At 52.2% G+C, this 27,778-nt stretch overlaps 1 protein-coding gene across 2 annotated transcripts in view; it reads left to right on the forward strand.

The window, feature by feature from the left end:
• Positions 1-27,778, forward strand: part of PHF2 (PHD finger protein 2) — a 105,695-nt gene that overhangs the window by 59,643 nt on the left and 18,274 nt on the right. For both annotated transcript variants that reach the window (XM_024252632.3, XM_024252631.3), the window contains exons 3-12: positions 3,460-3,574; positions 12,671-12,831; positions 16,132-16,273; positions 20,239-20,425; positions 21,473-21,635; positions 23,005-23,092; positions 23,560-23,666; positions 25,201-25,292; positions 26,570-26,659; positions 27,251-27,619. In XM_024252632.3, the coding sequence (XP_024108400.3) occupies positions 3,460-3,574; positions 12,671-12,831; positions 16,132-16,273; positions 20,239-20,425; positions 21,473-21,635; positions 23,005-23,092; positions 23,560-23,666; positions 25,201-25,292; positions 26,570-26,659; positions 27,251-27,619 (1,514 nt within the window). The remainder of the gene's footprint in view (positions 1-3,459; positions 3,575-12,670; positions 12,832-16,131; positions 16,274-20,238; positions 20,426-21,472; positions 21,636-23,004; positions 23,093-23,559; positions 23,667-25,200; positions 25,293-26,569; positions 26,660-27,250; positions 27,620-27,778) is intronic.

A 27,778-nucleotide genomic window follows, 5' to 3' on the forward strand; every position in this document is an offset into this window, starting at 1 on the left:
CCAGTTGGTCTTTGCATTTACTCCAGGCACGCCTTGCACACCAAGGCACATTGGGGACAAGAGGGCCCCTCTGTGTCCCTGGAGAAGCTCTAAGCCAGTGCTGGGAACCTCTGGAGGCCTTGAGCCTGCCTCCACCTGTCCTGCTCCTGCCACCCTGGCCTGCGGGTGGGGATGGGGGCTGCTTAGGGTTCCCAGAGTGAGCTGTGCCTGAGGCCTGGTCCTCACAGTTTGTCCCATCTTTTTGAAAGCCACAGTGGTGGGGATTGCAGGGTCCCTCCCTGTTCCAATATGTCCCTTGAGCTGATTTTGGCCATGGCCTGTGGGCAGGGGCCATAGGCCCACAGGTTTACCTGACTGACACAGATTTGGTACAGGGTGTCCCAAGGTACCTGGCCAGGAACTCGGGAAGGCATCCCCATCTGATGAGGAAGCCACACAGTGGTTAGAAGCGGCCCTGAATTGCAGCTCCTGACTTATGCACAGTCAGTTATCTTATTGAACTGACTTTCCTCATCCTGCCCTGCCCTGTGGGGTTAGGGTGACTCTGCTCAGCAGTTGTCTCAGTAGGTGTGTCGTCACGGGGGCGCTGTCATCATGCTCCGCATGTGGCTCTGGGACAGGGCGCCCCATGCCGGTGCAGCAGGAGGGGCAGTAGACCTCCTTGCCCCTCTGTGTACCTTTGCTGGCGACCTTGGCATGGCCCCACATCTCTGGCCTCAGTTGCTTCATCTGTGAAGTGAGGACCCCGCCCCACGAGAGAGGAGGTACGCAGGTGTAGCCGGGGTCCCTGGCCTCAGTGAGCATCCTTGGACAGGAGTGCGATTGATGAAATAATGACCATGCAGACAGGTGACGGGGAGGACGCCCCCACCCTGCCAGCCGTGCTGGGCCCCTGCTGGCTCCCCTCCGTGGCACCCTGTCTCTGTGGGCTGCTTCCTTTTCCTTGATCTCCTCAGCCAGCCCTGAGGCCTCTCCCAGCTGCAGTGTCACTGCTGCTGCATAACCACGGGGCTGCCTCACGCTCCTGCCTGAGCCGCCGCTGTCCTGGACCTTCATTGCAGCCTCTCCTTGGAGCCCTGCCCACACTCGGTGTTCCTCACAGGTGGTGACCTAAGGGCAGGCAGGGAGCTCTGCTTGGTGCAGAAAGCTCAGCTCTGGAAGTTTCCTTCCTAGGTCCCACTTGGCTCCCCCATGGAGTAGATATAACCGCCTCCATTTCCACGAGGCCTTCCAAGGCAGGGAAGGCACTTTGTGAACTCTGGAGCCACTTGCTTGCTTGATATCCACACCTCCCCAGGTAGCAGCAGGCCCAGCAAGAGGGTGATGGTATTCACAGTCACTGAGGCTTAGGATTGTTGGGGGGTCAGGAGGGTCTGGGCTGTCATTGGGGGTGTCTTTTTTCCAATTCCTTTACCCTTTGGGCTGAACATCTCAGCACACACACCTCTAGGGCCAGCCTTGGCTCCCTTCCCATCTCAGCTCTTAAGAAGCAGGGGCTCCCAAGCATCTATCGCTTGGGTAACACCTGCTCCAGCACCCCCAGGTTGCACGGAGCCAAGATACTCAGTGAGTGCTTGCAAACTGCAACAGGAGCGCAGGTTGGAGCTATCTGTGGCCCTGGCATTGCCTGGCTCAGGCTGGCACCAAGAGGGCAGGAGCATGGGCTGAACTGAGCCTTCTCTGTTGATAGTTATGAAGGCAGATGCATCCACCTCTCCTTCCAAGTTGCTCTGAAGCTGAGCAGCCAGTGTGACAAGGACGGGAGACTTCATCTGCTCGCAGACACTCCCCCTGTGCCCACTGTGTGCTGGGCCCAGTACTGGGCATAGGGGGCACACAGGGATGAGCCCAGGGTCTGTTAGGAGCACCAAACCAGCCTGTGAGTGTGTTCTGCCCATGAACAAGCACCTACCGCACCAGGTGGCTTTGCCCTGAGAAAAGGCCCAGCGGAGTCTGGAGCAGACACTGTGCATGTGCCAACCTACGTCCCACAGCCACCCCACAAGGCCCGTGTGAGCCTTTCTCTAGTAAAGACAAGGCACAGAGATGTCAAGTAATTTGCCCAAGGTCACACAGCTGGAAGAGGATTGGCCAAAACAGATTTGAACCCTGTTTGTTGCTCATCTGTGCCCGATGCTTCCCTCAGAAGTCCTGGCTTCTGGCCTTGACTCTGTCGGATTTTGCCAAGTTTCCATAATGTCCACTTGAATCGTGGACAGGGAGATTGAACACAATGCGAAGATTCTTTGCAAATAAAAGATCCCAGCCCCACCCAGCCCTTCTCCTTCGTGTTGGTAGCAGATCCTGCTCAGAGACAGGCATTGTCACTGAGTGGTCATTAGCTCCCTTTGTCCCCACAACCACCGAGACTCAGGAGGATGACACATGGCCTTCTAAGGCCCCCATCTCCTGCGCCCCCCACCTTGCCTTTGTCTGTGAAGGAAGGGCACAATACGGGCCCTGCCTGGCTCTGCTCTTGAATTCAGTCCCTTCACTGCTCAAGGGTCAGCCTGTGTCAGACTCAGCCAAGCAGCCCCCAAGGAGGGCATCTCTATGCCCCAGTGGCCTCCCTTACCCCAGCTGCCCTTCTCTGCCTGGTTGAATACAAGGCTGGGAGCTAGGGACTTAGCGGGGTGGAGAGGAAATTGCTTCCCTGCCCTCAGGGACTTGAAGTCCAGTAGAGGTGTGTGTGTGCGCATAGGGCTTGTGGTCCAGTAGAGGTGTGTGCATGTGTATGTACATATGTGTGTGCCTGCATTGTTGCATGGGTGCATAGTCCACTAGGAATGTGTGCACATGTGCTCACATGCACATGTAAAAAGTCCAAGGTGTGTGTACCTCGTGCCCCAGGAGAAGGTGTGACCTGGGCAGTGTGAGGAAGTAGGTGGGGTAGACAGGCCCAGGGTTGGCGGTGGTCAGGGGAGGGCTGGAGTGTGGCCAGCACAGAGGAGCAGGGATGTGCACCACCTGGGGAGGTGGGGAGGAGACGGAACAAGATGGTGGGACCTGACCTGCCCCTGTCTGCGGCTGTGGCAGTTGGGGCGACGGAGGTCCCAGTAGGGAGGTGACAGAGTCCAGCTGTGGAAGCCATGGGATGGTGAGGCCAAACCGTGGCTGAGGACCTTTTCAGGAGGTGCCTCTCTGGTGGTCTCTGCAGACTCAGGGCCTGAATGAGGAGGGGTCCCAGGAGACCCCAGCTTCTGGGTCAGGGAATGGAGGACAGTGGTGCCATCCATGGTGAGGTATGGGATGGGACAGGACATGAGGTCGAGGTGGGGGGTTGACTCCTCCCTATGTGCGTGGCAGGGTGGGGGTGTCATCAGTCTTGGGAGGTGAGTGTGAGCCCAGCAATGCTGGGAGTTGTTAGTAGGCTGGGTGGGCCAAGGTTCTTAGGGGAAGTTGTGGAGCCCTGCTGGGGCTGCGCTGTGTGACCGACCTTGCTTCCGGTCTCCTCCACAGTAAAGAAGAAGCGGACCTGGCACAAACACGGCCCGGGGCAAGCGCCCGACGTCAAGCCCGTGCAGAATGGCAGCCAGCTCTTCATCAAGGAGCTGCGGAGCCGGACCTTTCCCAGGTGGGCTGGCCCTCCTGTATGCTCCACCACCTGCAGCCAGGGGATGCGCACTCTCTCCGTCCCTTGTCCCGCTATCCATCACTGGGGGCTCTCTTTGCTATCTTTGCTGGAAAGCAGGAAGCAGGAAGCCTGTCTCCTGGAGGCAGCATAGCCCGCACCAGCAACCCAAAGCTCCCTGCAAATGGGCCGACCTCTCCTTCCCTTGGTCAGCACTTCCCTGGGGGTGGGGGACAAACATTGGTGACCCTTCTCCTGCTGGGTGGAAGGGACCTCTCTCCCCACGTGAGTATGCCCAGCACCTGCCAGGTACTCTCCTGAGCCCTTGGCTCCCAGTCCTTCCTCTGCCCACAAGCGTGCTCCCATGGCCCAGGCAGGCGTCGTCCTCATGTCTCCTTCTCAGAGACCCCCAGTGCCCACACTCTTGTTCTGCATGAGGGCAGAGGACAGAATTCTGGCCATAGGAAGGACGCAGCTGGGAGCGGCTCCTGGTGAGAAAGGAGCTGTTTAGGGGTGGCACCTCTGAGCTGCCCTGCAGCCGTTCATGAGCTGGAGTCAGTTTCTGTTTGTCAGACAGCCTTTATTTCTCCCTCACTTTTGAAGGATAATTCCGCTGGACACAGAATCCTAAGTTGGCGGGTTTTTTTTCTTTGGACATTTTAAATTCCAACTCCCTTCTTGCATGTGTGATTTCTAATGCAAAATCCAATGGAACTCTTGTTCTGACCCCTCTCTGGGTAAGGTGTTTTTTTCCTGGCTTCTTTATTTTTTCTTTTCTGACCTTTATTGAGGTAAAATACATATAAAGAGTTCACCCATTTAAAATGTGCAGTTCAGTGGATTTTACTGTATTCACAGATATGTGCACATCACTGATTTTGGGACATTTTCATCACCCCCAAAATAAATCCCATAACGCTTATACATCATCCCTGTCTTCTCATCCCCCCTCCCAGCTGTCTTTAGCAACTACTAATCCACTTTCTTGTTTCTGTAGATTTGCTTCATATAAATGGAGTTCTACAACAAGACTGGCCTCTTTCATTTAGCAGAGTGCGTTCAAGGGTCATCTGTGCTGTGGCATGTGTTAGCACCTCACTCCTTTTTTGAGGCTGAATGATATTTTGTCGTATAGATATTCCACATAGGTACTCTGTCTATCCATTCATCAGGTGATGGTCATTTGCATTGTTTCCACTTTTTGGCTACTATGAATAATTGTGCCATAAACATTTTTGTACAAGTTTTTATGTGGACATATGCTTTTATTGTTTTAGGAGTGGAATTGCTGGGTCACATGGTAACTCTGTGTTTAACTGTTTGAAGAACTGTCAGACTGTTTTCCAAAGCAGCTTCCCCGTTTTACCTTCCCACCAGCAGGGTATGAGGGTCTCCATTTCTTCACATCCTCACTAGAACTTGTTATTATCTGACTTAACTTGATTCTAGCCATGTGAGTGGGTGTGAACTGGTATCTTATTTTTTGATTTTCATTTCTCTAGTGATTAGTGATGTTGAGCATCTTTTCATGAGCTTGTTGATCCTTGCATATCTTCCTTGGAAAAATGACTATTCAGGTCCTTGGCCCATTTTTAATTTTTTTGCTTTTTTTAAATTATTGAGTTTAATAGTTTCATATATAGTACATTCTAGATACAAGCCCCATTACCTGATATATGATTTCAAAATACTCTCTCCTATTCTGTGGGTTGTCTTTTTACTTTCTTGATAGTGTCATTTGAAGTAGAAAAGTTTTTAATTTTGATAAAGTCCAATTAATCTATTTTTTGTTGATGTGCTTTTGTCATATCTGAGAATCCATTGCCAAATCCAAAGTCATGAAGATTTATTGATATATTTTCTTCTAAGAGTTTTGTAGTTTTAGCACATACAGTTTGTTCTTTGATACATTTTGAGCTTATTTTTGTATATGGTGTGAGGTAAGGCTTGAACTTCATTTTTTTTGCATGCAGCTCTTCATTTGTCCCAGTACCATTGGTTGAAAAAACTATTCTTTTGCTAGTAAACAGTCTTGGCACCCTTATCGAACTCAATTGGCCATAGATGTGTTTGTTTCTGATATTCAGTTCTATTCCACTAATCTATATCTCTGCTTATGCCAGTACCACACAGTCTTAATTACTATAGTAATTTATAGTAAGTTTTGAAATCAGGAAGTATAAGTCTTCCAAGTTTGTTCTTTTCTTTTTTTTTTGAGACAGAGTCTCACTCTGTCACCTAGGCTGGAGTACGGTAGCACGATCTTGGCTCGCTGCAACCTCCACCTCCCAGGTTCAATTGATTCTTCTGTCTCAGCCTCCTAAGTAGCTGGGACTACAGGCGTGCACTACCACACCCGGCTAATTTTTTGTAGTTTTAGTAGAGACGGGGTTTCACCATGTTGGCCAGGGTGGTCTCAAAACTCCTGACCTTGTGATCTGCCCACCTTGGCCTCCCAAAGTGCTGGGATTACAGGCGTGAGCCACCATGCCCGGCCAAGTTTGTTTTTCTTTTTCAAGTTTGTTTTGATCATTCTAGGTCCCTTGTATGTCATATGAATTTTAAGGTCAGCTTGTCAATTTTTACAAGGAAGTCAGCTGGGATTTTGAAAGTAATTGCTTTCAATCTGTAGATCACTCTGCAGGTATTTCCACCTTAACAATGTTAAAACTTCTAAGCTGTGAACATGGATACTTTTCCATTTATTTAGATCTTTTAAGTTTCTTTCAAGAATTATTTATAGTTTTCAGAGTATAAGTTTTACATTTCCTCTGTTAAATATATTCTGAAGTATTTTATTCTTTTTGGTGCTCTTGTCAATAGAATCGTTTTCTTAATTTTCAGATTGTTCATTGATAGTGTATAGAAATACAATTGATTTTTATATGTTGATCTTGTATCTTGCAACCCTGCCGAACTAGTTTGTTAGTTCTAATCGTTTTTTTAGAGGGTTCCTTAGTATTTTATATATACATATGATCATGTCATTTGCAAATTGAGATAGTATGACTTCTTCCTTTCCCATCTAGGTGACCTGTATTGATTTTTCTTGCCTAATTGCTCTCCCAAGAACCTCCAATATCACCTTGAATAGAAGTGGCAAGGTGAGGGTGGTCAGGGCCCCACTCAGCACTATCAGCATGCCACACACAAGGGAGAGCTTCAGTTTCACTAGTCAGAGCTGGATGCAAGAAGGCAGCCACCACCTCTTGGCACTACTTGCTGCAGACTTAAACTCAGCAACAGGCAGCTGGGGCAGAATGAGAAGTGGAAGTCCTGCTCTCCCAAGAAGAAAGCTCTCTAGCTGGGAGCTGGTGGGGATGAAGCCTGTGTTTTTGACTGCAGCACTTGGGAGTGGAGTGTCCACCTCTGAGCTCTGAATGTGAATGGAGGGAGCAGTCTTGGTCCAAATATCACAGACTCTTCTTACTGAGTTTTTGGAGATTTTCTTAAATAGATGTTTCTTCATTTGCTGTTTGGTCTTGGGACCATTTCCAGAGGCTCTGAATAATTGTTTTTTAAATAATTTTCAACATTTCATTGTCATGCTGGAAGTTGACCTTGCTCATCTGACTTCTTTCAAGATATTTGCTTGGTCTTTGTTTTTTTTTTTTTTTTTGCAGTTTGAGTATGATATGCCTAGGTGCAGAATTTTTGGCATTTATCCTCCTTTATGTGGTCTAAGCTTTTTGGATCTTTGGTTTCATGTCTGCCATTAATTTTAGAAAATTCTCAGCCATTATTACTTCAAATAAATATTTATTCTACTGCATTTTCGCTTCCTTTTTATATTCTCAGTATGCATATTACGCTGTTTGTAGTTCTTCTTCTGCATTTCTTGGATATTCTGCACCTCCCCTTGACCTCCACCCACCTGCTTCTTTGTTCTGCTTGGATTTCAGGTTGGAAGTTTTTATTGACATAACTTCAAGCTTACTGGTTCTTTTCTTATGTCTAGTCTACTGATGAGCCCATCAAAGGCATCCTTCATTTTTGCTACTTTTATTATTTTTTTTTAATTTGTAGCCTTTCCTTTTGGCTCTGTCTTAATTTCCATTTCTCTGTTTACATTACCCATCTGTTCTTACATGTTGTCAGCTTTTCCCATTAGTGTAACTAACATATTAATCCTAGTTATTTTAAATTTCCTGTCTGATAATTCAGAAATCTGTGCTATGTCTGAGTCTTGTTCGGATGCTTGCTTTGTCTCTTCAGACTACAGTTTTTCTTGCCATTTAGCAGGCTTTATAATTTCTTGTGATAGCTGGACACGATGTATTGTGTAATAGGAATTGAGGTAATTAGGGTTTAGTGTGAGGTTTTATGTTAATCTGGGTAGGACCTGGGCTGTGTTAAATTTGCTATAGCTCTAGGTGCCAGAGATGTCAGCTTCTTCTAGTTTGTTTTTCTCCTGGTTTCTTTGGGTTTTTCTAAGAATTTCATATTAAACAGAGTCTGTGTCTGCAGTTCTCTCAGTTATAGTCAGCTATTGTTATACTGATGTATGGTGGTAGGTTTTGGGGAGGGGAAGTGTTCTATAATTTCAGGATTAAATCTCAATTTTGTAGAGTCTCTGGGCTGTGATCATTAGGAGCATTTCTCAGCCTTTTTAATTTTTCTCTCCTTATCTGAGACAGGAAGGCTAGTGGGGGCTGGAGGTGGCCAAATGCCTTCCCCATGTCCAGTAGAGTCTGATACAGGGGAGCAGACTTTTGTTATGGAGAACAACACTCTGGATGTATTTTAAAATAGTTTCTATTTCCATCCTCCTGCTGGATTAAGGAGTTTTTAACTCTTAAACTGATCTACACTTAACTTTTGGCAGTTTGTCAAAAGTTATCACTTAAGTGTTCCTACAGGTCACTGCCTCCAGCAGCTTCCGCTTCAGGTAAGGCCATCTCAGCTATGATTTTCTGTCTCCTCAGATTTTGGGTGGTTGGTTGTTTGTCCTATGAACTCAATTCTCTGATGAATATAAGAAAAGTTGTTGATTTTCTGTTTGTTCAGCCTTTTTCTTGTGGGGAAGAGGGGAGTGACAACATCCAAACTCTTGACATGTTGGAGCTGAAACCAGAAGAACAATTCCACATTATTTTAGCCACCTTATATTCATTGGGTTATCTGTTGTTTTATTGTTGAGTTATAAGAATTCTTTACATATTCTAGATACTTGTCACTTACCAACAGTTTCTGCCATTCTGTGTTGTCTTTGTAGTTTCTTGACAGCATCATTTGAAGCACAAAAGTTTTTAATTTTAATGAAGTCTAACTTACCTCTTTTTTCCTTTTATTGTTTGTGCTTTTGGTATCACTGCTGATAAATCATTGCCTAATCCAAGATCTTGAAGATTTATGCCTTTGTTTTCTTCTGTGAGTTTCATAGTTTAAGCTTTTATATTTAGGTCTTCGACTCATTTTGATTGAATTTTTGTATACTATCTGAGGTAGGAAGAACTTTATTCTTTTGCATATGGATATCAACTTTTCCTAGCAACATTTATTGAAAAGACTGGCCTCTCCCCATTGAACTGTCTTGGCACTCTCATTGAAAAGCAGTTGATGGTGGGTGTAAGGATTTATTTCTGGGCACTTAAGTGTATTCCATTGCTCAGTGTATCTTTTCTTATGACAGTACCACCATCTTGACTGTAGGAGCTTCGTATTGAATTTTGAGGTTGGGAAGGGTCTTCCAGCATTGTTCTTTTAAAAGACTGTTTTGGTCATCTGAGTGCTTTGCATTTTTATTCAGCATTCCAAGTTTAGTTTGTCAATTTCTGCAAAGAAGTCAGCTGGGATTTTGATAGGGATTATGTGGAATCTGTAGATTAGTTTTCCATCATTTCTTGAATCTCACACCTTTCTTCTAGGTTTGATTTCCTTCTTATAGAATTATATCTTTTAGTTATTTCAGCAAAGACTTATGAAAAATATACTGTCTTGTCTGACAATGACTGTCTTTATTCTTACATGATTCTAGTATTCTAAAATGGATCTAAAGTTCTAGAGTGAAAGCTGTTTTTCTTTAATTCTTTGAAAGGTATTTTATTGTCTTGACATCTCTTGCTAATGAGATATCTGTTGTTAGTCTAGTTGCTGTTTCTTTATATGGTTTGATGTACTCAGTACATGAGTGTACGATATTGCCTCTAGATGTACATTTGTTTTTGTTTATTCTGCTTAGAACTCAGTAAGCCCCTTTAATTTGGAGAGTCACATGTCAATTCTGAAAAATACTCTGTTTTCTCCTTTAGTAGCGTTTCTTCTGTATTCTCTGATTCATTTAAAAATTTTTCTTCAAATTTACTATTTTTTCAGCCATCTGTTTAGTGCATCCATTGAGTTTAAAAATTTTGATCATCATATTTTTTATTTCTAAAATTTCTATAAATTTCCTTTTCAATGTTGCCTGGTCTTTTTTCTTTTTTAATACATCCCTGTGCCTTGCCGCATCCTCTTGATTTCCTTCTGAATGTGTTGAGTATATTTATTTTCAAATCTCTTTTCAGTTGTTCTATTATCCTCAGTTCTGGTGATCTCTTTTGACTGGTGTGTCTGTTGACTGACCCTCTTGGTGATTCACCTCCTTCTGTGGGGCATGGTGCTTCAGAGGGGTCACATTCCATTGGGACTAGTATGTCCTTGGCTGCTGTCCACCTACAAGACGGTTTGTGTTTGCCTTTTGCTAAGGTCTTATGGTTTTCACAAGATTAGTTCCAAATCCAGTTTGGGGTTCCCAACCGATGGGTGTAGTGCGAGTTTGGAACTCTTACTGCTAGGACGTTGGCATTGGGATTCATCAAGGACAATTTTCTGCCTGTGGCCCAGGTGGATGGGAGGTCTTCCCCGTTGCTTTCAGAGCTTCCTTTGCATGGTCTGTATGCCTCGAGCTTCTCACATGGTTGCCTGTACACATTCTTTCTTCTTCCTCATCGTCTAGTCCCTCTGGTTTATCCTTAACGCTATTCTCATGTGGTCAAAGCCAGTGGGCATTCTTCAGTTCTGATCTTAACTGCCCTCTTGGCAAAATTAGACACTGCAGCCCTATCCATCCTTGAAGTCCTGTCCTTTGTTGGGGATGGATTTCCTCCCACCTGCCTGCTTCCTGTCCTGTTAACTGCTCTCCTTGAGGCATTTCTGGGGACTCAGCTCCACAGCCTCTTTAGCTCTTCTGAGCTTGTGGCCTGTCTATCCAACTGGCACGTCCCTGGAGAATCTGACATGTATCTTAGACCACATGTGTCCCCAGATCAGATCTGTCCCTGTCCCCAGCTCCTGCCCCTCCACCGTGGGCCCTCTGTAAATGGCTCCGCCTCTGCCCCCACCACTCGCAACAGTCTCCTGGCCGTCCGTATTTGCCTCTTCCTGTTCCCTCCCACTTTCTCAGCTATCACCAGACTTACTGATCTCCTGAACCCCCTTGGCCCTTTCCCTGCCCCCTAGTCCAGGCATGGTGCCCTGAGCCTCCTGATGCTCTCTGTGCCCCCACTCTGCCCTGCTGCAGGCCACTGTCCACACAGCAATGGACAACCCGCAGACTACACCACTGCCCTGCTTAGAATTACAGAGGTTCGGCTGGGCGCCATGGCTCACGCCTGTAATCCCAGCACTTTGGAAGGCTGAGGTGGGTGGATCACCTGAGGTCAGGAGTTCGAGACCAGCCTGACCAACATGGCGAAACCCTGTCTCTACTAAAAGTACAAAATTAGCCAGGCATGGTGGCACATGCCTGTAATCCCAGCTACTCAGGAGGCTGAGGCAGGAGAATTGCTTAAAACCTGGGAGGCAGAGGTTGCGGTGAGCCAAGATCACGCCATTGCACTCCAGGCTGGGCAACAAGAGAGAAACTCCGTCTCAAAAAAAAAAAAAAAAAAAGAATTCCGGCAGCTCCTAGTGCTCCTGGTGTGCAAAGAATTCTGGCGGCTCCCAGTGCTTCTGGTGTGCAGCGGGAGCCCTCCAGCTGCGGCTCCTGTCATTCCCACACCTGCCACTGTCTGTCCACGTCAGAGGCCTCGGGTGGTGCACTCCTCCCCTCGGCCCTGTCTTGCTGGGTGCTTTTTCCCCTGTTCCCCGCTGTCTTCCTCCCAAGCACTGCTCACAACTGTGCCCATCCCATAGAAGCATGTCCCCAGGGTCACCAAACAGAGGCTGTTCTAGCGGGCCCTGTGGACCACAGCTGCCCAGGGGCCTCTCAAGGAGCAGGAGGCAGCCTGGGGCGTGGGCTGGGGCTGAGGGCTCTGGGTCCAGCTGTATGGCCCTGGGCAGACCACACACTTCCCCTGGGCCTCATGTCCCTGGGAGCATTCCTAGGGTGTGTCAATGCTCTGCCAAGGTCATTTGTCCCCTTTGCCTGTGGGCCCGTCTCATCTGCCTCTGGCCCTGTGGTGGTGGCCATGTCTAGTAGGGAGCAGGCCAGGACAGGATGCTCTTGTCCGAGTCCTTGGGCTGACACCGCACATGCCATTCATCCTTGCCAGCCAGGGGCCTCCTCCTGGCCCTGCCCCTCTGCTGCTTCCTCTGGGCAGGAATGTGGGGACAGGCTAGGCAGGGCGAGAGAGAGACAGGAGACCTGGTTTTCACCCCTGTCCTCTCCACATGGCTTTGTCTAAGGCCTTCCCAATATCAGAGCCGTCTTAGTGGCTTTTGTTCCTGAGCTGTGATTCAGTGGCCCTGCCGTGGGGAGGCACCTAGCCGAGAAGGGGTGCATGGGAGGTGCAGTGGAGGAGCTGCCCCCGTCCTCACCTATGGGTCAGCCCGGTTGCCGGTGGTTGGGGAGCGACCTTGCTTAGGCCCAGGCACCTCCTGCCTCTCTGTCTTGTTGGGAAGGACAGGCCCTTGTCACCTCTTGACATTTGTATGTGACACGTGTGAGACCCCGTGTCCCTGCTCCCTGAAACAGTGGGGTTCCGGAGTCAGCACAGCATCTGCCCTGGCTGCTCTATGGTCCCATGTGTGGCACCAAGACCAGGCCTCCTCCTGTGGCTGTGGGAGGTGGGTGGCCAGACCCAGGCTCGCCTTTCCAGCGCTGAGGCCCTGTCCACACCTGTCCCGGTGCAGGAGGCCTCGGGCCCAATGTGGCCTCTGACCTGTGCTTCCCTGCAGTGCTGAAGACGTGGTGGCCCGTGTGCCAGGAAGTCAGCTCACGCTGGGCTACATGGAGGAGCACGGCTTCACCGAGCCCATCCTCGTCCCTAAGAAAGACGGGCTGGGTCTGGCTGTCCCGGCCCCCACGTTCTATGTCAGTGACGTCGAGAACTACGTGGGTAAGCGCCATCCCCTTCACAGTGCTCTGGGGCTGGAGCTGGGAGTACTGGGACACCCACCACTGTGCATGCTGCTTCCCCGCGCCCTGGCTGTGTCCGTGTGTGCCGTGAGCAGTGGAGCCTCAAGGCTCACCATACTCTGTTCCCAGCGCTCTTAGATCAGACCCTGCGTCCCACTGAGATGACATACGACCTGGCAGGTCCCTTGCCCTCCCAGATACTCTGACTGCAAAGTAGGGGCTGGTCTGGGAGACCCTTTGATTCTGGCGGCTATGAATTGCATTACTGTGGGTGCTATCTGACACCGCCATGCCTGGGAGGCCCTGGTGGTGCGGGCCCATGTTCCCATCCTGGCTGCCTGATTTGGGGGCCTGGCCTTCCTCATCTGCACTATGACCTGCCCCCACGGCACCAGAATCTCCTCCTCGTCTGGATTCCGTCTGGGTTCTAGCCAGTGCCATTGCCATCAGCAGCGCCCATTTCATGTCCCCTTGCAGCTCCAGAGCTACTGGGGTTAGATGGGCACTTGTGGGTAGAGGAAGCACCTGTGGGGGTGCCATTCAAGAGGCAGTGGCAGGGAGAGGCCAGCACACCTAGCAGTGACCCTGACAGGCCAGTGGCCACATGGCCAAGCATGGAGGCCCACATGGTTGCAGGGCTTCAAGGTGCTCATGGGGGATGCCTAGGTGGCCGGCACGAGGAGGAGAAACCCTGAACGGGCAAACCCCCAGGACAGAAGGTGGGCAGGCAGGCACACTGGCCTCTCAGTGCTGGGGCTTCCGAGACGACTGGCCCCACCACTCTGAGGCTCACTCTCTTCCTCTGTGCACTCCTCGTGGGGTGTGTGCTGGAGGTGAAATGAGGTCACCTGTACAAGCCTCTGGGCACATAGGGGCACCCACAAGGAGGCCATCAAGTTCAATTTCAGCAGGGAGCTGGGGCCACGGCTTTTCTCTGGAGCCACATGGCCACCCTGGGGCTACCGAGACTGGGCTCCCAAACTCGTCGTGAAGAGGAAGAGTGAGCACCCTGGTAGCTGTCAGACATCTCGGAAGAGGGGCTAGAAAGTGCTCGTCCCGGGACCTGCGATGAGGGTGTTGGGTGTCCATGCAAAGGGGCTGATTCTGTGGGGTTCTTACTGAGGAGGAGGGCAGGCTGGACATAGTTGGAGCTGTGGCACTAGCTCTGTGGCTGATGCTGCCCTGAGCCGGGATCCAGCCCCTGGTCTCGCCTGTGCTCGGCTTTACTGCAGGTTTGCCTGAGAGGGGGCCATGGCCATCAGGTGGGCTGTTTCTGTCTTGCTGCACAATGCTGGTCAGGCAGGCTTGTGTACCCCAACTGTAATGTTCATGCTCGCCAGGCCAGTGCTCTTTCTCACCTTCCCAGACCCTGGCATGGTGCACAGAGGATAACAGCTAATACATAGTGAGGGCCTGCCCAGTGCCAGGCATTTTTCTAAGCTCTTCCCATGTAGGAGCTAATTTCCTCCCTTCCACAGCTCTGAGAGCTGGGTCCTGCCCTGCCACCAAGGCCCTGGGCTCACCTAATCATGCGGGTGGGGCCTGGTTTGTCCCCTGGCCATGTTCCCTCCACAGCTGTCCCTGCAGAAGCAGGGAGGAGATGGTTCGTCGTTTGTATTGCTTCTATGTCTTTCTTTTTCCTCTTAATTTTTTTTTTATGATGGAACTTTTTAAACACACACAAAATTAGAGAAACAGTAAGCCCTCATGCACTCAGTACAGGAAACAAAAGCCACCAGCTTTCAGCCAGTTTTCTGTTTCCCCACTTTTTTGTTCTCTTTGTAGTATTTTAAAAGGAATTCTGATCAGGCATGGTAGCTCACACCTGTAATCCCAGCACTTTAGGAGGCTGAGATGGGTGGATTTCTTAAGGCCAGGAGTTCGAGACCAGCCTGGCCAACATGGCAAAACCCCATCTCTACTAAAAATACAGAAATTAGCCAGGTGTGGTGGTGGCACCTGTAGTCCCAGCTCCTCGGGAGGCTGAGGCAGAAGAATCGCTTGAATCCGGGAAGTGGAGGTTGCAGTGAGCCATGATCGTGCCACTGCACTCCAGCCTGGGCAACAGAATGAGATTTCATCTCAAAAAAAAAAAAAAAAAATTCTTTTTACATACATCATTTTACCCATAAAAATTCTAGTACATAGCTCTAGCAGACAATTTAAAAAATATATAATCACAATTCCATCATCGCACTCGATAATATTAACAGTAATTCCTTGGTGGCGCATAAGACCCAGTTTAATTCTTCCCAGTTGCCTCAAAAGTGCCTTTTTACATTAGGCTGTGGAATCCAAATGAGAACCCCACATTGCATTTGGTTTTTGTGTCCCTGAAGTCTGTTTTCTTCTGACAGCCCCATTTCCTTCTGTCCTGTTGGTTTGTTGGAGAGAGGGCCATGTTGGTCCTGCAGAATGTCCCACATCTAGGATTTGGTTGCCAGCGTCCCCAGTGGTGTTGCTGAGCGGGTCCCTCTGTCCCGGGTGTTTCCTATAAACTCATGGTTAGAGGCTTGCTTGACTTGCCTTCAGGTTTTTGGTAGGACTCCCTCTGGGTGGGAGTGCTTTCATCTGTGGGGAGGCCTGTTGTGCCTGGCCACACTCTTGCAGTGATGCAGACAAGGCCAGTGGCCCCGGCACCCGCCTCATCTGTCCACACTAATCCCATGGCCTTGCAGTTTGTGGTCAGAGCAGCCATGGAGAACTATTGCAAAGGGCGACTGGCAATTCTGTCCTCCTCCTCCCTCTATCAGTCATGAGTCTTTTATAAAGAAATTTTCCTCCTCAGCTCATCTGGTTATCCTGAACTTTTCTTTGTCAACTACAGAAAAGGCTTTTCCCTTTATCAGTTTGCCAATTCTCAGAGTAATGAATTGGTGCCCTAGAAATGCAGGGGTTTTGATAGCTTAATTTTTAAAATGCAGGTATGTCTCACGAATTACTTGGAACATACACTAAAATGTATTTGCTGTTCATCTGAAATTCAGGCAGGCCAGGCATCCTGTGTTTTTATTTGCTAATCTGGCCACCGTCGCTGAGGCCTGTGACCTGGCCGCCTCACAGCATCACCAGGTCAGAGGAAGAGTGGTCAGAGTTGAGCCAGGGGAAAAGCAGGCGGGTGAAGCTCGACGTTGGCACCTAGAGCCTCCGCATCCAGCCCCTGGCAGCTCCTGCTGTGTGTGAGGGCAGCCAAGGGTGTGTGTCCACTCCACATGTCCTGGCCTCAGGGAGGCTGTGCCACCTTCCCAGGGTGCTCAAGCTCCTCCTGTCACTTCCCCAGGGCCGGAGCGGAGTGTGGATGTGACAGATGTCACCAAGCAGAAGGACTGCAAGATGAAGCTGAAGGAGTTTGTGGACTATTACTACAGCACCAACCGCAAGCGGGTCCTCAACGTCACCAACCTCGAGTTCTCCGACACCCGGTGAGTGCTTCCACCCTGGGGGTGTGGGGGCTGGGGTTGGGGCAGGGGTGCTGTGCCATCCTTGGTAGTCGCCTGAGAAGCACAGGTCGAAGGTATCAGAGTCTGGAATACTGCACATGGCACACACTGATTTTTCCTGTTTCTCTCTCTCTTTTAAATTTTTTCCTTTTTTCCGTTTTTTTTTTTTAATAAGGCTGGCCCACAGCTGACTGTTTCTCTTTTAAAGTATGAAGGTGATGTATTGAGAACAATTCAAACAAAAATAAGGAGCAAAAAGGCAAAGCCTCCTCTGGTCTTGGCCCTACCCATCCCACTCCTCAGAGAGAACCATTGGTAACAGTGTGTAGTTTTTTCCAGAATGCACACACTCATGACACACTCAGACACATCTATGACACACCCACTTCTGGACACAACATTCATGCTTACTCATGGACACACCAACACTCATGACACCCACTCGTGGACACACTCATGACACTCACACTGACTCATGGACACTCCAATGCATGAGACATTCATGACACTCTAACCCTCATATTCGCTCATGGACATACCCATGACATGCTTACCCATAGATATGTCACACACCTGCAGTCATGACACACTCATAGCTACTCACAGACACCAACGTGTGGTGCAGTCACACTCATGGACACATTTGTCAACACACTCGTGACACAACACACCAATACTCATGGATGTACTCATGACACATTCATAGACATGACACACTAGCAGACACATGGACACACATGACACACACTCAGCACTCACCAACACATGGTACACTCACACTCACGGACACACTCGCCAACACACTCATGACACATTCACAACACACCAACACTCGCCCATGGACGTACTCATGACACATTCATAGACACGACACACTAGCAGACACATGGACACACAGCACTCAACACAGGGTACACTCACACGTGGACACCCTTGCCAACACACCTGTGACACGTTCACAACACACCGACACACTCACATGACATGGACATGCGATACACTCACCCACGGGCATTCATGGACACACTTGTGGGCACACTCATACACAGACACTGACACACTCAAACACAACAATAGACTCATGACACGCTTATGACACGCACATCCCTGACATACTGAGATACTAACTCACTGGCACACTCATACTCCTAACACCCACATCCCTGGCACAGTTACCAACACCTGCACACACCCGTGTAGACGCCTACACTCACACACATGAGATCCTGCAGGGGCGGCTGCTGTGACCTGCCTCCCTGCTTTCCGGGCAAGGCAGGCCCCACACAGATACGCCTTGGTTGGCCCGGTCCCCCTGAGTTCCTGGCGCTAGTTGTCATCAGCCCTGTGGTCACTGGGTGGGGCATCCTCTGTCAGGGCTGACCTACACCAGCCTGGCTTCCTGGTGGCAGAGCTGCTAGCCCCACACTTTGTGGCTCTGACCTTGTTCTCCCCCCAGGCTGCCAGCTCGGGTGTGGTCGGTGCCTGCCCTGGATCCACCCCTTACCCCCTCTCCATCACATCACCTCTGCCCTCCAGCTGGCCCCTGGGAAAGATTCGGAACACTCACTCACCGTAAGGCACGGGTAGCTAAGGATGGCTTCAGTCTTCATCATTTCCGTCATGCCTACTTCCTGAAAGCACATAACGCGTGCAAAGGGGCAGGTAGGGAGAAACAAAAGAATTATCTAAAACCAAGAAAGAGAATACAAAACTATGCCAAGAGCCACAAAAAGGTAACATGGCTGTGCCTGGTGGCTCATGCCTGTAATCCCAAGACTTTGGGAGGCTGAGGCAGGAGGATCACTGGAGGCCAGGAGTTTGCAACCAGCCTGGGCAACAAAGCAGGATCCTGTCTTTATTTTAAAAATTAAAAAAAAAAAAAAAAGGTAATGGGCATTCAGTTTGGTTGAGCTTCCTAACAGCAAAGACAGAAAGGGAAATGGAGTGCGTTATGGTACCAGAGAAAGTGGTATGTATTGCTTTGGTACCAAACAACATAACTGAGTCATGTCTCCATCAACTTAATTTACTGCCCTGCCTGGGTTGAGGGGTTCTCACAGAGAGATGTCTAGGTTATGGAGCTAGGGAGAGATGGTACTTTGGCCTGTGGTTTTCTGTTGGGCCTTTCAGGGCCATCCCTTTGCCTCCTGTTTCCACTGGCCCAGTCCATGGACCATTAGGGGATTGTTTGCAACTTTTGTTGGGCACTTACCTACCAGAGCCTTCACATGGGCTTGGGTTGGGGCCATGGAGTGGGCTCTGCTTCATCGTTAAGTCTGTCCCCAAGGATGTTGGCCAAGCAGGTAAGGTCAAGCCTGACACCATGGGCTGTCTGGGGTAGCTCTTGGGGCCTGCTGCCTCAGGGGGGCCCACAGTGACCAATGTACCCCCAGACCGGAGAGATGCCTGCTCTGTGGCAGGTCTAGGGTGATGTTCTCACTGCTGGTAATTCAGATACATGTCACATCTGGACTCTTGCTCATGGTGGCCTTGCGTGTCCATGGGGGCTTTGAGGACCTCCCCCCCCAACTCAGAGAAAGGTGTGGCCTGCACCTAAACAGGCCAAGCAAGGGAAAGAAGGACGTTTGAGGGTGTGGTGGGAGGCAGGGACAGCCTGGCCCCCTGTGGTGTGTGGTGTTTGAAGGACATGGCTGGAGATGGGTCATGAGGGCCCTTGTGGCAGGGAACCCTCTCCTGTGGGTGGTGATGTGCCCAGACTGCTGAGGTTTCAGAGGTTGGCAGTGGGTATGAATGGGGGCAATGAGGACTCCTAGGGGATGGAGAAGGGTGCTAGTTTGGAACGTGCTGGAGATTTAAAGGTGAGGTCTGTGACTGAGGCTGGTGGGATTGGGGCGGCAGGACTGTGCTTGTGATTTGTGACAGTCTTGTCCAGGGACAACTTGTCCAGGTTGGTGTGGCCTTTGAGTAGAGAAAACAGCACTTGCAGATGGGATGACAGAGACATGACAGACCCTGTCTTCCTGGAGACAGCAAGAACTCCCAGATCTGGTTCTTAGTGGCAGCTGAAATGTCACTGCACAGGTGCTGTTGAGCTTGACTTTTTTTTTTTTTTTTTTTTTTGAGATGGAGTCTTGCTCTGTTGCCCAGGCTGGAGGGCAATGGGGTGATTTTGGCTCACTGTAACCTCTGCCTCCTGGGTTCAAGTGATTCTCCTGCCTCAGCCTCCCAAGTAGCTGGGATTACAGGCATGCCACCATGCCCAGCTAGTTTTTATATTTTTAGTAGAGACAGTGTTTCACCATGTTGGCCAGGCTGGTCTCAAACACCTGAGTTCATGGTCCGCCTACCTCGGCCTCCCAAAGTGCTGAGATTACAGACGTGAGCCACCGTGCCCAGCCTAGTTTGACGTTTTTGATGAAATTTAACACGTTTTATCCAGGACAGTGACATGTCATTGAATTGAAGGCTGCCTCTGCATCTCCCTATCTTCCCTGGATATGAGTTGGCTGGATTTGACAGTGACATGACGTGGCCAGGGGTCGTAGGCGCCCTGTTGTCAGCTCTGGAGAGCAGTGGCTGTTATCCAGGTGACGCCAGAGGCACCTGGGCTGAGTGTGAGAAATGATATCTACGCTTTAGCCCAGTGCGCCACAGCACATGCACGTGGCCAGTCTGGAAAGACTCGCTTCCCAGTTCCCAGGAAAGGAGGTTCCCTCTCAGGGGTAGATGGTTTTGGGGCCTTCTCATTATCTTCTGGGGGTGGAGGCCAGCGCCAGACCCAGTCTCCTGCCAGGGCCACAGCCAGTGCCTGGGCTTGTTCTGCCCTCTGTGATCCTGTTTGCTCCTCTGTGAAATGGGAGCTGTGACCTGTGGCCTGCAGGTGGTGAGGGAGCGTGGGACGTGCCTCACAGAACATGTTTCCCACTCCAGGGGAAATACAAAAGGGAGTCCCAGGTTCCCTCACCACCTTCCTCTCCCACCCCCAGAATGTCCAGCTTCGTGGAGCCACCTGACATTGTGAAGAAACTGTCATGGGTAGAAAACTACTGGCCAGATGATGCATTGCTGGCCAAGCCCAAAGTGACCAAGTACTGCCTGATCTGCGTGAAGGACAGTTATACCGACTTCCACATCGACTCTGGGGGCGCCTCTGCCTGGTACCACGTGCTCAAGGTGAGCCACGCCCCTCGGGGCACCTCTTCCTTGCCATGGCCATGACCCATCTGCAAGATTGTCTGCAGTCCCCACAAGCCCTGACTGTGGCCAGGATGCCACTCCCCAGAGGGCCCGTGGACTGTCCATCCCTGGGACAGGAGGCCTCTGGAGACATTTCTGGGTAGAGGGGCAGGGTTGCATGTGGGACCAGAGAACCACATGAGTGTCTCCTTGTTCTGATGGGATTCAGACTCGTTAACAATTGGGTGAGGCCACTGGGTGACCATGCACTTAGAGGAGAAAGGGGGGTGTTGCAAAGACTTCCTGGAAGAGGGGCCAGCCATAGCCAGGGCCCCGCACAGGAGCCAGTGGGCAGGATAGGGGCATCTGAGTGGGCAGGGAAGGCTAGGAGCCTCATCATCGAGGCTGAGAGAGGGAAGCCAGAAGAAAAATGAGACGTAAATAGCAACAGAAACAAAGGAAACCCTAAGCTGTGGGCTCCCCCAGCTGCTAACTGAGCTTCTCCAGACCAGCTGGAGCTGGAGCTGGGGGCGGGCAGGTGCACGTGCTGATGCCACCTCTGGGAGGCCTTGAGGAAGTCACTGGGGCATCCTCAGAACCTGCCTTGACCCCATTGCAGTAAGACAAGGGTCTCGCTGCTCCTGGTGCAGAACCCCTCCTGGGGCCTGCCATAAGACTGCCTGGGACACACTGGCATCATTTGACCCAGCCTGAGATCCAAGTGGCTCTCAAGAGTGGAGCTACCTGGAATGCTTTTGACAGTCAGTTGCAGCTTTATTTGCAGCCTGGGCACCCACACCATTTGTAGTGCCTCAAAACAATGTAATGTGGGATTCTGGGCTTTAGCTCTTAACTGTGCGGAGAGCCCAGATACCCAGAACCTTCAACACGCACATTTCCGAATTGCAAAGCACCTCTGCCCTCAGTGTTGCAGGCAGGAGTCGTGGACCTGGGTAGGGTACTTTTCACGTTAGGACCTGTCACTTGCACCCCCAACCCCCACATCCCGGTATGGGCGGCTCTGCCAACAGGCTCTCTTGGCAGGGGGAGAAGACCTTCTATCTCATCAGGCCGGCCTCGGCCAACATCTCCCTGTATGAGCGCTGGCGGTCTGCCTCTAACCACAGCGAGATGTTCTTTGCCGACCAGGTCGACAAATGCTACAAGTGCATCGTCAAGCAGGGCCAGACCCTCTTCATCCCCTCAGGTGAGTGCAGGCAGCTTTGGGGACCATGTCCTAGGGCTTGCTGGCTCTCATCAAGCTTACTGCCCTGTCCCGTGGACCGTGTCCCCACCATGGGGTCTCTTCGGCATCCCTGGCATGCCTGCTCCCTTGTCCAGAGTATATGAAGTGGAAAGGAGGATGAAACTGGGCAGCTCCCTTGTCTGGAGCTTACCGCCACCCCACCCAGTCCCTGCAGAGGGGCCAGCAATGGGGCTTGTGTTGTCTGGTCAGCATCGGCACTCCTCTCCACTGAGGCCACCTTGGAGCTGCGCAGCCAGTCACCCGCCTTCACATCCTGGCTGGGCTCACTATGACCGAGCCCACAGCTGGAGACCAAGCTCAGAGAGCCTTGTGTGGAGACAGCAGCCACAACATCAGAGACAGTGAGGGAGGAGGGCGCCAGCTGCTAATTAAGGCAATAGTAGGGGACATTTTGAGTCTGTGCTGAAGGAGAAAGCCCGTCACGAGCCACTCACTGTGTGCCCCTAGATGACGTTAGAACAAATCCCAGACATTGCTCTGTTTCATTAAATATTCCACTATTTCTGAAGGGCTCCTTTCCTTCTAAAGTAACATAGCTGCAATACTGTTCTCACACCTCAAAAAAATGAACAATTAACAGCAATTCCCTGGTATCATCAAATAGCCAGTTGGTGTTCAGATTTTTAAATCGTTTTAGAGGGTTGGTTTTTTTTTTTTTTTTTTTTTCCATTTTAAATAAGTATCAAACTCAGGCCCTCATATTTTAATGATTTAAAGCCTCAGAATCTTCTGTAATCTCTGGGTCCCTCCTCCCTCTGTTGGCTTCCTCATAGTCACAGCTATTTAGGAAAGAGTTGTGGATTTCCCAGGGTCTGGCCCAGGCTCTGTCTCCGAGGATAACCTGGGGACCAGTCCCAGCAGCGATGCAGCTGCCCCAGCCTTGTCTCCTGCTCCTGAGTGTGGTTGGGAGGCCAGGTAGCTGGACACAGGCTGGGGCTTCCTCTCTCTGTCTGAGTACTGCCCCCTCAAGTGGCCTGAGTGAGTCCCCTCAGCTCTGGGCCTCGGTTTCCCAGTCTGCGCAGGGCTGGACTGACTAGTCTGTGCCGTCTCAGACACAGCCTCTCCCCCGACCCCCTTCCATGGAGGCTGGGGTTGGGCCAGAGCCAGAGAGCTTCTCCCAGGGAGGCCCCAGGCTGCTAGTGAAGCCGCAGAGGTGGACAGGGCACCAAGGTATAGGCGGGCAGGAGCTGGAGCCTGGGCTGGGCCGGGAAAGGCCTATGCTGGTCTCCGCTGCTCCCTGATCTGGAGCCATGAGAAGCCCGTTCATGGGAGCAAGGTGGGGCACCAGCCACTCCCGTCTCTCTCCCAGGCTGGATCTACGCCACGCTCACCCCTGTGGACTGCCTAGCCTTCGCGGGACATTTCCTCCACAGCCTGAGCGTGGAGATGCAGATGAGGTAGTACCTGCCGCGCTGTCTGCCCTCGGGCTCTGCAGAGCAGCGTCCTCCCTCTAGCTGGGTCGGTGCTGGACGCCTTGGGCTGAGTCCTGGCACAGCCCGCCTGTGGGTGGCCTGGACATGACCGTCAGCCTCGGTGGGCCTCTTTGTGATGTGGAGGGAAGGAGGAGGTGGGCTCTGGGTTCGTGCAGGCCGGCTCCTCAAGGGACCTGGCTGCTGGACGGTTGTAGTTGCCCTTGATGGGGTTGGAGTTGCTTAAAAGGCTGCTACCTTCTCTTCTTGGGCACTGACAGAACTCTCATGGGCCCCAAGGCCTGCAGCCACCAGGGCAGTTGTCCCCTGGTCCTCCTCAGCTATGCAGGGCCCAGTGGGGAGGCCTGAGCTGGTGTATCTGGGGCTTGGATTGACTCCCAGCATCGCCTGCTTGATGGTCAGTGCACTGAGAACTGCTCTTTGGTGGCTTCTAGAGCATATGAAGTGGAAAGGAGGTTGAAACTGGGCAGCCTGACTCAGTTTCCCAACTTCGAAACTGCGTGCTGGTACATGGGGAAGCACCTGCTGGAGGCGTTCAGAGGTACTGGTCACTCCATGGTGGGCGTCCAAGCCTGGAGCTCTTGGCTGTTGGGGCAGCCAGACCTGGTCAGGGCTGACTGTCTGGGTGTGAGTGCTGCCTTCCTGTGGCCTGAGCAAGTCCCCTTGGGGCTCAGTTTCCCCATCTGTATAATGCAGGACTAGATTGAACAGGCCAGACCTCTCCTTCCGATTGGACTGTCCCTTGTTTTAGAACGAACACTGGGCTGTGGGTTGAGAGGGATGAGTGTGTGTGGCCTCAGTGCAGTTATCAATCACACCTGCTCCACCCTCCACACTTGCCTCCATTGGGAAGGTGGGGCCCTGGCTCTGTCACCAGCTGAGGAGTGGGTGCGAGTGAGCTCTGGGTCCCCTTAGGCTCCCTCAGGGGCCTGACAACTGGACCGTGAGGCAGGCTTGTGGCTCGGTGGCCCTCTGTGGATGCATTGTGGCATCCCCGGGCCGCCCTTTTCTGTCCCAGGTCCTGCCTGGCCACACCCTCAGAGATGAGAGCAGGTGGCTCTTGCCAGCCACCACCCTGTCCAGGCCTCCAGACTGCCCAGCAGCGTGAGGGAGCCTGCAGGAGAGTTTGCGTTTATGTGTGATTTCCTTTCTCAGTGTGGTTGCTCTCAGTTGCTCTTTTTTGGTTCTAATAGCAGCCAAGAGCTCTTTTATGCAGAACCCTTTGTACTCTGGCCCTAGTTTGAGAAGGTAAAATGGTCCTTAGTCATGGCTAGCCAGGTTTCGGTAAGATTTTCCCATTGTTCCCCAAATGTGGAGCCCTGAGCTTGACTCTGGCAGAAGGAAGTGCCCAAGATGGGAGTCTAACCCTGCCCTCAGGGGACTCGTGCCAGGGAGGCAGGCATCAGGGCAGCACCCGGGAAGCCACCCCACAGGGCCAGCCTGACTACTGGCCAGGTAGGCCACTGTGGCCATATCCTCTCTGCCTGGGCCTCCATCTCTGAGTGGACGACAGTTCAATTGGCCCCCAGGACTGAGAGGACCCAGGGAGCTGCCATGGTCCTGGTGCTCAGAGCCCTGGAGCCCTGGAGTCCTCTCCAATGGGAAGAGGGAGGGGAGGCCCACAGCAGGAGCACACCTCCCAGCTGAACTGTGGTTGGTCCCTACACTGTGCTGAGGGGCGCCATGAGGTGGGAAGAGATGCTTGGGGATGCCTGGTGTGGGCCCATGGACAGCCTGTGGCCTAGGTCCTGGCATGACTGTGGCCCCTTGCTCAGGCAGGGCTGGGGTATTGGGCAGAGTGAGGATAGCCAGGCAGCCTGTGTTAGGGGCCTGGAGGGTGAGACAGTAGGAGGATGGTGGGAGGGCCAATCTTTCCTCAAGCAGGGCAGGCCACCAGGAGGATGGGCACCCCCAGGTTCCAAGAGGAACTGTTGGCAGTTGAGCTGGTGGCCGTGGGCGGAGGGAGACCTCTGGAAGGCTGGACCTGGCATCCCCCAGTCTGGCTGTGTGGCTGGGCATGAAGGCACCTGTGGGCAGCGGGCACCCACCCACCTCACCCAGTGTCTCCTTCTCAGGCTCTCACAAATCTGGGAAGCAGCTGCCCCCTCATCTAGTCCAAGGAGCTAAAATTCTCAATGGTGCTTTCCGATCATGGACGAAGAAGCAGGTAGGAATCATGTCACAAATGCCCTAGGGCAGGAGAGGAGTGACAGGCGGGAGGACCTCCCCGGAGACCCAGCAGCAATGTCCAGGACTTGTCCTGCTTCAGTGAGATCCAGCCTGGGAAGGACGGTGGTGCTCCCCTGCCTGGTTTGGCCCGGGGTGTGCCTTTGCCCCAGACACCCCATGGGTCCGTCCCCTGCTGTCCACTGATTGGGCCACCTGAGGGCTGGGGGAGGACAGATGTAGATGCAGAGCCCCCTCCATCAGGGGCTCACAGCTTGGTCACAAGTTGTTGGGAGGAGGGTGAGCAGGTGCTGGTGTGTCCTGGGAGGAAGGTGGGTCTGCAGGTGGGGGACAGATGGCCTATGGTGGGATGACACTGTGTGAGCACAGAAAGGCCTGGAACCTGGTGGGTGCAGGGAAGGACTCGGGGAGTGACTGGCCCCAGGACAGGGAGTGCTGGGGACACCCTGTCGGCTCCTCCTGGCTGGCCCTGGCATCAGCTCAGAAGCTAAGCTGCCTGATTGCAGGTGCAGCACCCCAGCCACCTTGCTCTGTGACCCAGGCAGCCCCTCCCTGTGACTCTTCCCGATAACCAACCTGTGCGCGCCCCCACAGAAGCCACTTACTGTGTTGCTTAGCATCTTCCCTTGGTTTTGGCTACAGAAGGGAGGGGAAGGTCTGGCCCAGCCTTGAGCACCCTCTGGGACAGTGTTTCCTGCTGGGGCTCTCATTGTGCAGAGGTACTATGCCCGCTCCTGAGGGAGGAGGACCCTCTCCCAGGCCAGAGAAGGCCAGTGGAGATTTATAGGAAGCCTTCAGGGAATACAGGCTGCAGGGAATACCGTGTGTAGCCTGCCTCTCTCATGGGTGGGCCAGGCAGGAGAGGCAGCCAGTGCACTCCCAGGGCCATCCTGCAGCCACCACCTCCGTCAGGCCTCAAGGCCCAGGGCAGTCCAGGGCACCCCTCCCACCTCACCTCAGCCATGTGGCTGGGTGGAGTGGCCTCTGACCAGGAAGAAGAGATGGGACCCATGTCCACTCCATAGCCTGCTAGTGGTGGCCTCAGGCAAGCTTATCCTCTCTGGTACTTGGTTTGTCCACCTATTGATGGGGGCTCACAGCAGAGACCTCTTGCCAGGGCAGAGTTTGGCTCGGAAGCCCCTCGCCTCATGCTCATCTGAGTGGCTCGGCAGTCAGGCGACAGCCTGCAAGAATGCAGGGGTAAGTCAGGGCCACGGGACGTGTCTGGTGCTGACCCTGGGTCCGGTTGTCCTGCAGGCTTTGGCAGAGCATGAGGACGAGCTCCCGGAGCACTTCAAACCTTCACAGCTCATCAAAGACCTGGCCAAAGAGATCCGGCTCAGTGAGGTGGGGCCGTGTCCAGGTGCTGGGCTGGACCCCTGGGGATTGGGGAGGGCCCACCTGTCTTTCTCTGGGTCCAGGGGACAGCCTAACACAGAGCTGCCAGCTCCGGGAAGGCCAGTGCCCCAGACAGTCCTCCTTGCACTTTCCTGGGCGAGCTTGCCTTTGTCAGGGCTCAGGGTCCTAGGTCTCTGGCTGGGTCTGTGTTCTGGTGTGAGCGTGTAGGGACTGAGAAATGGCACCAGCCTCTCTGAAGCTCCCATGGGGAGGGCACTCTGTGGGAGGAGCCCCTGACTCAGCCCCTCCAGTCCCAGCTTGTGTGATCCTGGATGAGCCCCCAGCCACTCTGCTGGGGTAGGACAGAAGAGCCTTGGGGAGAGCAAGTGACTGATGGCATGTGGCAGGTGTGAGTGTGTCACACAACAGCACGGGTTGGGTGTGAGTGTGTCACATGATGGTGTGGGGTAGCTGAGCCTTTCTGGGCTGATAGCTCCCTGCCAGCCTGGCAGTGAGTGTCTCCAGCGTCCTGGTGTGTGGACCCTCCTGGGCCACAGTTTGGCAGAAGCAGCATGTGACCCTCTCCTTTCTGTATCCCAGAATGCCTCCAAAGCCGTCCGACCGGAAGTGAATACTGTCGCCTCATCAGATGAGGTGTGTGACGGGGACCGGGAGAAGGAGGAGCCCCCGTCTCCCATTGAGGCCACCCCGCCTCAATCCCTCCTGGAGAAAGTGTCCAAAAAAAAGACTCCCAAAACTGTGAAGATGCCCAAGCCGTCCAAAATCCCCAAGCCCCCGAAGCCCCCTAAGCCCCCAAGGCCCCCCAAAACCCTGAAGCTCAAAGATGGAGGCAAGAAGAAAGGGAAGAAGTCCCGGGAGTCAGCCTCGCCCACCATCCCCAACCTGGACTTGCTCGAAGCCCACACCAAGGAGGCACTGACCAAGATGGAGCCACCCAAGAAGGGCAAGGTGGGACCCCCTCACCGTGACTCCCCACCTTATCACCAGAGGTGCTGCAGCATCTCTTGTGGGCCAGTCCCATGGAGATAGCTAGGGCCCATTGTCCTTGTTCCCCAGGGGCCCCTGAGAAGATGTGGGGGTCTGGGCTCTTGCTGTGGGCTTGTATGC

The sequence above is a fragment of the Pongo abelii genome, chromosome 13 (genome assembly GCF_028885655.2).
Source record: "Pongo abelii isolate AG06213 chromosome 13, NHGRI_mPonAbe1-v2.0_pri, whole genome shotgun sequence".
Lineage (NCBI taxonomy): Eukaryota > Metazoa > Chordata > Mammalia > Primates > Hominidae > Pongo > Pongo abelii.